This window comes from Lepidochelys kempii, chromosome 7 (assembly GCF_965140285.1).
Source record: "Lepidochelys kempii isolate rLepKem1 chromosome 7, rLepKem1.hap1, whole genome shotgun sequence".
NCBI lineage: Eukaryota > Metazoa > Chordata > Testudines > Cheloniidae > Lepidochelys > Lepidochelys kempii.
In genome coordinates, this window is record NC_136386.1 from 101,693,304 (window position 1) to 101,703,500 (window position 10,197).

At 40.4% G+C, this 10,197-nt stretch overlaps 1 protein-coding gene across 3 annotated transcripts in view; it reads right to left on the reverse strand.

Annotated features, from left to right (window-relative positions):
• MKI67 (marker of proliferation Ki-67) overlaps positions 1 to 9,609 on the reverse strand; it is a 41,381-nt gene extending 31,772 nt beyond the window's left edge. The window contains exons 1-6 of one of the 3 annotated variants that reach the window (XM_073354049.2): positions 9,211 to 9,333; positions 8,130 to 8,246; positions 5,980 to 6,092; positions 3,326 to 3,407; positions 3,127 to 3,242; positions 1,582 to 1,651 (exon numbers count right to left, since the gene is read on the reverse strand). In XM_073354049.2, the coding sequence (XP_073210150.1) occupies positions 1,582 to 1,651; positions 3,127 to 3,242; positions 3,326 to 3,407; positions 5,980 to 6,071 (360 nt within the window). In that variant the 5' untranslated portion in view covers positions 6,072 to 6,092; positions 8,130 to 8,246; positions 9,211 to 9,333. Of the gene's footprint in view, positions 1 to 1,581; positions 1,652 to 3,126; positions 3,243 to 3,325; positions 3,408 to 5,979; positions 6,093 to 8,129; positions 8,247 to 9,210; positions 9,334 to 9,498 lie in introns of those variants that run through there. The other 2 variants (XM_073354050.2, XM_073354048.2) reach the window with 2 other exon arrangements.
• Positions 9,610 to 10,197: the final 588 nt, after the last annotated feature.

Genomic DNA, 10,197 nt, shown 5'->3' on the forward strand with positions numbered 1-10,197 from the left:
AAGCAACATATTTTATCACAAATACAGTTTTCTACTCCACATTTTCAGAAGATTACAGAATTTGGCCCCTCTTCATAACCAAGACAAATTTTAATTGAGCACCAGGCATACAAAAATTTAAATCCATGCATTATATGAAATTGCACAGTATTTGAAGTTGGTCACACAGGTTACTACTTGAGTAAGACATCTGAGGCTCCTGAAGACAGTTTTATAGTTTCTTATTTTTTTGGAATAGTCATTAATTCCAAAAGAATCTGTAGCCTGAGCATGCATTACAGCTAAATTCTGATAATTAAACCAAACTGAGATGATATGCTTATTAGACTTCAGGACAGCCTGCTCATCAATATAATAAGAGGCCAGGATTGTCACCGTAAAGCCTGGAATGTCTGTTGAGCCAGCGTGAAGCACCGGAAACAACTACAAGCATGATTGAGAGTTCTTTGTTTAGAATATCAGGTTCAATCATCACTGGCATTTGTGGTGTGTTACAATCCAGTTTAAGTTCTCAGTAATTTTGACTTCTTGAATTACATCTGTGCAACAGCACAAGCTTTCAGCTACAGTGGGCATCTACTTATCCCATGCTAAAGTCCTAGATCATTGTGATATCAGAGGTAACAATCACCACCCTTATTCCCCAGCTAATTTGCATGCAACTATTTCATTAGTTATATGCAGGACACTGCACAGACGATGGATTACTTGGCTCAAGTACCTCACCTATAAGACAATATGGGCTTTCAGCTACTAGTTTAAATATAAGAATTGCAGCCTACATAAGTGTTTCAATGTTCATGACAATCTGCTGATTAACAATACTCCTACAAGATACTCATTTCAACAAGTATATTGATAATATGGGCAAAAGACTGTAAAAGAAAAGGTTAACAAAACCTGCTAGTCATGAAGATAAAATTTAAAATTTAATGCTTTGATCAATCTTTAGAGAGACTTAAACATTACTTTAATGTAATGGGCACATGGAGTAACAATCACAGATTATTTTCTAAAAAGAGGCTGCTCACAGTCTTGAGGACAAGCTTCCCAGTTTGTGCTAACTTAACTCCTTTAGATTGTCATTGGCCAGGAAGATGGAGACACGTCATTAACAACACTGCATTACTCATTACTGCTATTCAGAATAAGATTATATTGGAAGCAGGACACTAGAAATACTTTGACGCAGGGACGTACAGCTATGATTTACTCCTGTAATTCTTTAAAATGTAAAAATTAAGGTACAAGGATCTCAAATGTCTCAATACCCCTGTACCCATCCTCTCTTAAAACAGCCAAACTGTTTTTAAAAAATAATCCTTAGTTCTGCTGATAACAGTTTAGAATATTATAATTAAATATTTACATTGCTGAAAACTGACATAAGCCAATATGAATTAGTAAATAGTAAGAAAACAATATTTCTCAAGAGTTTCTTCACAGCTTCAATCACTGGATTAGTGTGTGATGCCAAGCTAATAGGAAGGGGAAGATAAATCACTGAACCAATACTAATATGACATGACAGATGACACCATGCATATGTTCAGCAAATGTAGTCAGTGGCCTTAAAATTACCTGTAGGGTTTCATTTTTTGGAGTTCTAGAAAGTCTCTTTCTTGGCCTTGATTGAGGCAGATATTCAAACCTGAAAAAAATTTAATAGAAGAAAACAACCTCTTTGCTTATGTTACATTTATGATGGCTAACTGTAAAACTTACATAAACCCTTACTTAAACTCTGTAGTAATTGTCCCCTTCCAGCAATAATACCATTATTTAACTGGTTATAAATTGCACCGAGGCATAGTTGTGAATTTTTCTCCAAAAGTCTGTTGTAATAATTGAGCCTACAAATCTACCCTAATTGTGAGCTCAACTGTAAAAAGTATGTGAAAATTCATAAGATATCACAATAACCTATAAGAACAATTGTTCATGGGAAAAGGCATAAAAAGGAGACAGACTGAATTAATGCAAACAAAAAGGCCTACTGATATAACTCAAGGACCGTGTTAAGATCAAGCTTGGTAAACATGAGAACTCTGAACCAAAATTGGTACATCAGAAACTAGGCCCAATTGTTGGACAAAATAATGCAGGAAGAGCTATTCGACCCACCGCTACTTTTTTGGGGTCCTTAAAGAAAGAAATTTTGGAGAAAAAATTGGCTAGTGGAGCAAGCTTCGTATCATGGTTGTCACCCCGCCATCTCCTGCGACCCTAAGCCTTCATCATTCTGATCCTGAGAGATGTCCTGATCAGACCAGGCCAGAGAAAGGGAACCAGATGATATCACCACTTCTGCCAGCTCGTCAAATCCCAACCACCCCCTGAGATGGAACACAATTAGACTTTAACAGCAGCAGCAACAGCTCTCAACTAACTTCTTTTTTCCCCTCAAAGGACAATTATTACAATTTAAGTCTGAGAGATGTCAAACAAGGAGGATTTTCCTGCTAAAATTTCTCTCCAGCTAAAGGGAAAAAAGGGATGTTTTTAAAATGAAAGCCTTACTTAGTAGTCTACATTTCAAAGTGTTTCAACTTTTTTTCCCTTCATTTCTTTATCTTAATAAAAGGTTAAAACGATTTTTAATGGTGTGTTTGCCATGGTACTAAGCAGGCTGTGGTCTCTATATACCAAACTCCAAACCTTGTTGAACACGGTTTAATGTTGGACAGTGACGGCATTACAACAACACCTTTTACCCTTTAGCCCAGATATTCCATCTGAATTAATACAACACATCTAACCTTAGGAGAAAGTCACACCAAGATATCAAGACAATACTGTCATGAATAGCTTATTGGTAAATAGTTTAAAGGTGACATAATGCTTTAACAGCTCAGCTTTCTGATCATACTATGCAGAAACTCTTTAAGGAAATATGAAGCATGAAATTAAATTAAAATTTATTTTAGGGAGTAAGAAGAAAATGTGTCAACCTCAGATTAAACCTCTGTCTCTGATCCCACAATGAGATGTGGGTAGGTGGACCCCTATGTCCTTAGGGAGCACCACTGAAATCAATGGAGCTCCTTGGAGATGTAAGAGTGTGCTTTTTCAGATTTCAATGCACAATCAGTGTCATAGTTGCTTGCCTCCTTCATTGTTACTGACCTGAAAGAACGATCAACAATAGTGAACACATCTCCATGCTTCAGATGTGCAGGTTGCTGAAAACTGTTACCATTCAATTGCGTTGGATTTACAGTACTTAAATTAATCAAGATTGCCTACAAATGAAACAAAAATAGCTAGTTCAGTAATCTGAAGAAATGCAGTGATGGAATATAATACAATTAAAAACAAAACTTACCTCCTTGTTCTCATTGACTTCAATTTTACAATGTTCTTTTGAGACTTGAGGCAGCTGTATGCGGATATCGCACTCCGTTTTCCTTTGGTTGAAAAGCACAACTTTAGTTTTAAGCAAGTAATTAAGAGAACAGAAGAACTTTATTTTAGAGAATTTGCTTCTGAATACATGATCATTTAATATCTGCAAAAATGTTATGATGCTGTTTGAAAATGCAATATAAAAATATTTAAAGTCAGCACAAGCACTGAGAAAACCTAAAGCAAATTTTAAACTAAATATACACTATTAAAATGTACAGCTTCTTAAACTAAGAACTAGCTGGATATGTCCACCAGTTGCACGTACAAAGACAATTTTGAAAAATCTTTCACTACTGCACAAGCACTGTTGCAGTACCGCTATTGCTAGCAACAGTGGAAAGTTTCCCAAAAATCAAAGACAAAATAACTAAGTCACAGAAGATTTCTCTCTCCCACAAATGTTGCTTTTCAATCAGATATTTACTCTAGCTTAACAGCTTTAGTGAATGATATTCTGTTAGGTATTTATCCACGCATATCCCTACATTATCAGAGTATTCCTTTCAGATTACAGGATTCACATCATTAGTACTTAATTCCTGGCTGCAATACAAGAGAAAAGAAAGCACTGGCAAAACTGCTTAGGTACTTTTAGGGTATTGTGTTTGGTTTTGGTGCTAACATCTAAAGCAGTCAAAGAACCAGTCCTGAAATTTAAAAGGACAGAAAAAAATAGAGGAAGCAGAGAAAGAAACATGAAATCTAAGGATTGCAAGTAAGAAATGCATTTATCTATTCTGGCTCATATCATCAGAATTATTTACTAAATTCCAGTTGCATGGCCAAATTTGAAGTCAGAGGCAAATTTAGGCCTACAAAATCTTTCTTGCTGCTAATATGTGCAACACAAAGAACACAACTTAACTTTCAGATCCCAGATTGAGTTTGGAGTCATGACAGATTTACCTATCTATATTTGGTAGAAACTAAATATTAGGGAACTTTAAAATTGCAGGCCCTCATCTTAGAATTGGATCAGTGCAGACACATGAACAGCCCCACTGAAACCAATGGGGTCTACGTGAACAGAGGAGTCCTATAGTGGATTTGACTGCAGGATTGGGGTTTTATATAAGGCTCCCAGCCATGGCATTTAGTGTATGTTTACATTGCAATAAAAGATCCCACTGCCCAGCAGCAGCTGGCCTGAGTCAGCTGACACAGGCTTTTGGGGCTATAAAATTGCAGTGTAGACGATCAGGGCCATGAAGGGGGGAGGGTTTCAGAGAACAGGATCCAGCTAGCTGTACCCTGTCTACTAAATCAATTTCCCCTTCCAGTATAAAATAAAGTGTTATATTCAAAACTCAAATTTTAGTATTTGTTTGGTGCTCTAATATTCAAATACACAAACCTATGTTTGTTTCACTTTTTCTTTGAGTAACATTCAAAAAATTCATATACTGTATAAAACAATTTATCAACTTTTAAGAAAATTTGTGTTAGTTCTAAGGTCAGCTCAACTTCTGTTCACGCTTAGTAACAAACATCACACATCAGCATGCTGACTTCTCAACCTGCCCCTTCCTGCCTGAGCAGCTTGCCAGCTATTCAGAATACCATTTCCACATAAGAGAGTAGTCCAAATAAGATGCCACTCAAAGTATATTTTACAGATGTTCAAAATATGATCATCTATGTTCTCAGAGCTCCTTGAGCTTGGCTCCTTTTTGGCAAGGCTTGCATCTGCCCATGGGTTCTGGTTAGACTCCTTGGGCTTGATTCTTTTTTTTGATTGGCAGTAAAAGAAATATCCCTAAAGTCACTTGGAGCACCAAAAATCAGGCTGTCGATCTCAGCAAATTGCATAAATCTACAATTTTTCCTCCCCTTTCTTACATGAGGAATGAAATAGTTAATGCTGACATTTAATTGTTATCACTGAGTATGTAACACACTTAACAGAAATGATGCAGTACACACCTCTCAGAGCTATTTCATGCTCTCTGCAGACTCATACAGATATCTCTTCATTAGTTTCACTCTGACACTTTTTACGTTTTCTTTTGAAACCATAACAACTATAGAGTTACTCTTCATTTCTGTTTATTTTTTTAAATGAAAGCATAGATTCAAAAGAGCAAAACAGGAGTTCAAGAGATGGGCTGGTACACTGTACCACAATGTACTGACTCAGTCTGTAACCCCAATGGCAGCAAAAGACCTCTTTTGACTTTTACCTCTAGTCCCAGCTCAGCCTTGGTTCTTTCCTTTAGTGACCTCCTCCCTCTTATTAGGCCTCTGTCCCCAGCTGGCCAAGCATGAATCCAGTTGGGACTTTTCTTCCCCACAAGCTCCCTGCATCCTCTAGATTCCCCCTTACTACAGAGTGAAGCTGAGACAAGCAGCTATGTCGTGCAGTCAGAGGGTGGAAATTCAACGGTTTATCCTGGGAACTAGCTTGAGCTTTTTTTCCTTCATTAAACATTCTCCACTACTTGCAAATATTCAAACATTTATTTGTATTAAACAGCAAAGCTTGTAAAATAAAGAAAAATATAACACTAAGAAAATGTTAATAACATGTTCTCTTGATGTATATAAATAATTTCTAACATTACCAATTCTTACCTTCCAAATAAACAAGAACTTGCAGTGAGTGGAAAATGGATTCCATCGGTCCCATTCCGTTTAATAACAACAATTTTCCCAAAGAGTGGCATCTTTGAAACTGGAAGTCTTACCTGTAACGGAATGTCAAATTTACTACCGCAAATTAAGATCTACATATTTATGAACATAGGTACCTTGGTTATATAAATTATGTTCAAAAGACAAATTCTCTACAATTTACATGAAGAAGGATCCCAACGTTTTTTCACTCACAAGGGTTCGTGGGAACTGTTAAATGATACCTATTAACAGGAGGTGAAAGTCGGCAGATGTTCATAGAAAGGCACACATGCAGAATTCATGGGCCATGCAGAACTGTTTCCCCCAACAGAAAACACATTCTGATGGAAAGGTGCTGCAGATACTCCTTTCACTCACAAGGGGCCACTGTGGTGCCAGAACAGAAAGCAGCCACTCCCAGCAGGGAGCAGCCCTAGTTGCGGATAGGGAAAAGAAAGAGGGTGCCTGCCTCACAGCGTCCTGCCCGTGGGGCCAGGCTGGGAGGCAGGTGTTATTGGGTTGCTTGGGGGGCGGGGTCACAGACTGGGGTTCAGAAGAGCTAGAGAGGGGGACAGACTGGGGCAGGAGCTGAATGGGAGTGGGAGTGCAGGGCCACATAGGGACCGGGAGAGGGATACATGGAGATGGGGGGATGAGGAGGTGGCTAAGTAGGGGTGCAAGGATACATGGAGATAGAGCAGTACAGGGACACATGTGCCTGACTGAATGAGACAAGCTGGGTGTCATACAGGGTCTGCATGGGGGAAGCTCCCTAACAATCCCTCCCCACACCCACAAAAAACCCTGTTCCATACTTTTCCCACTCAAACCCAACAACCCTCCAAGTTCACACCCAGGCTCTTTCCCAGCAATTACTTCCCTCTCCCTCAGCTCCTCTTTTACACCTGACTCTCCCAGGCCTTTGCACTGCTTCTGAGGGGTGTGGGAAATACATTTCTGCATGATAGTTTACATGAATTATTACTCAGAGTTGTGTATTAATATGCCTAATAAGAAATCTATTTGTCAAAACACATTTCCTGAATCTTTTTTGTTGTCTATATTGTTACAGACATAGTTGCTTACAGTTATTTTGAAATAAATTACCAAAATAATTGAGACTGGTATTGTTACACTGTTATTTTTGACAAAACGTGCAGAATTTTAAAATATTGTGCGCATATTTTTTTGGCGCATATTTTTAAATTTTTTTGGTGCAGAATTCCCCCATGAGTAACTGTATCAGGTTGATGTAAAAAATTACTTTTCTATCTTTACATATTTTTGGTGTCTAAGTATCACAACGTTTCCATAACTGAATGCTTTAAAAGGGGGCAATATAAACTATATTGATATAAATGAATGTGACTTGAAAGTTCTTTCAGATATAAAATCTGCTCCCAACTATTCTTAATGTTTTTATGATTATTAGCTTTCCTATGTGCCGAAATGTTTCCCCCTCTCTAATGCTGTGTGAGTCTCATTCAAACAGGGGAAAATGACTATACAAAAAAGGAAATAATTTGAATGCACATGTATGACAAAATGCTGTCATATGCACTGAAAAGAAAAAAACAAATGCAAACTTTTCTTCCATTTCTCTGTTATATAAATGTAAGATGTTACAATAGTGAACAAATTTTCAAATAAATGCATGACTTTTTAAAGTGCCTGTGCCTGTGTAAAGTTGTGTATATTACAAAAACAGCCCTTCCAAATCTCAATCATTTGGAAAAGAATGACTGCCTAATTTGAGATTAGTTGTAATACAATTTTGAGCATTAAAATTTGCAGGACATTCAGGTTAAAATTTGCAGGTAAACATATAATTAAGGGATAACTTGAAAACCACATTTTCTATTTACTGAGTTTACTTTAACTGTTCTCCTATATAGGGCCAGTTTCTCTGATGCTGAAAAGATGGGAGCAGAAAGCCCTTTTCAAAGCAGTTTTTTTTTTAATTTCACATTATTGTGGCATACTACTTAAAGGATAAATTAATAATTAATAAATAATAATTAAAAAAAAATCAAGCATCCCTAACATCCCTATGTTACAAAAACCACCTTACATTATTTAAACTGAAAGAAATGTATAAGACCATTTACTTTTCACACTTTTTCATATATCCCTCCTCACAAGGACAACAGAACAGGTAGTTTCAGTTGGTTTTGATCCACTTCAATTTTAGATTCATGCACCAGCACAAAACTGCAGTATTAGAACTGAAAACAAGGAATGGACTCCGTTAAAAGTACTCATCTTTCCTATTTTTTTGTAAACATGAATTCCCATCTTTCTCATTTTTTTTAAGATTGCTTTTAAAATTTCCAAATATTGTGCCAAATTTGATAGTGTCTCTTTAACAGACTCTTCATTTTTGTGCTGTATGAATTTAAATGAGATTTCTTAAACACTTATCCTAATTGTCCCCCAGCTTGAGGATTCAGGCCAATGCAAGCATAAAATAAAATGCCACACCATCTGTACAGGTTTCTAAACTAATTCATCATTTGCAAAGAAATACTCTCGGAGGATTTTAGGGGACAGCCTGATGCGCCTATGTACAGTAGTTAAAAACAAAAACAAGACACAGAGAGGAGGGATTATATGTCAACCACACCGAGACATTGTTAGAACCAGTTGGAGGAGAACCTCTAGAGAAAATGACAAATCAGCATAGGCTCTGCTTGAAATGAGACTGTCAATGTCAAGGTGAGGAGACTCTGACAGTTACAATAATAATCATGACCTGAGCCACCTACCAAAAAGCTACAATACACACATGCCCCGAGCTATTTAAGCAGTTGGACCCTCTCCCCTGAAAACTCCACAACTCATCCATGCTGCTCGCCACTGGGAACCTACCCCCCCAGCATCTAGTCCCCCCCTCCCCAAAACCAACACAGACCAACCCCCCCCCCCCAATTCCCCTCCCCAAAATCAACACAGTTCAACCTCGGCCCCCATGTTTCCCCTAGGGCTCCCTCTACTATTCCCAGCCACAACCAAGAAACAACTCTTTCGTTCCGCTTCCTCACACCCCGGTCCTCCTCCGAAACACCCCGGCTCCCGACACTACACAGAGACGTGGTGGGATACCGCCCCCCCCCCCAACGACCTACCACGGCGAGCACCACACTCACAGCACCCCTTCAAACGCGGGGTGCGAAAGAGAACGGCCCCTACCTGTCCGATTGCCCCTCACGGTCCGTTCATCCAGATCTCGCCAGCCGGGCCACATTCAGCCCCCCGAGCCCGCTCCCTTCACCGCGCTGCCTGAGCGTCTCCGCGCGCGCGCGCTCGCGCGTAGACTCTTAGCTCCAGTCGGCGAGTCACTCGTCCGGCCGCCGCACTCCTGCCGGCCGGAGCCGGTACCGAGGCCGCCTCACTCCGCCCTTCGTAACCCTTCACCAATCACCACATAAAACAAACCCCAGTAGCCCCCACAATACTTGCCTGGCTTCCTTCACTCACCTGCTGACAGAAATCACCCTTCTGGAGCTACAGAAATTTCGACCGTTGGGACAGACATCCTTCCAGGACTATTTTATTTCCCTCCCTCCTGCGCGAGTGAGGAGGAAGGATACAGGACCTGTCGATGAAAACTCCAATTCGAAAAGGCGCGCGAAACGGTCTGAGTGGTAGAAGCAAAATCACGTGATCGCTAAGGGGGCCCAATGGGAAGCGCTGGGGCTGTTTAAGTTTCAAACTGGCAGCAGACTAGGGGGGGGCGGACCGTAGGAAACAGGCATGGAATGGCGGTAGCTTAGCGCGCGCCATCGCCGCACCTCCTCCAACCCTTTCAAACGCTGCCTGGGAAGTGCTTTCGTACGTCTGCATCTTTTCCGCAAAACCTGAGCGCTGCTCCCGCCAGACCTTCACCACAGGGAGCCTCCCGCTGTCCCGCACGCGCCCCGGAGCCTTCCGCCCTCCCATCGCTGTTAACTTCCCGCACCCCAGACTCCGTCTCTGCCTCGCTGCATTGTTTTATTCCCCCCCGTCTCCTCGCCTCTTCACCGCCACTCCGCAGCAGCCCGCTCCCTCCAGCCTGTCCTGCCTTAGCCTTCGCCCAGCTCCTGCTCCTGGACCTCACGCGCCCTGCTGAAGTTCACTCCTTTTCGTCTGACTGAGAGCGAGGGACTTTGCGAGTGGCTCCTGCTGCTGGCCGCCGTG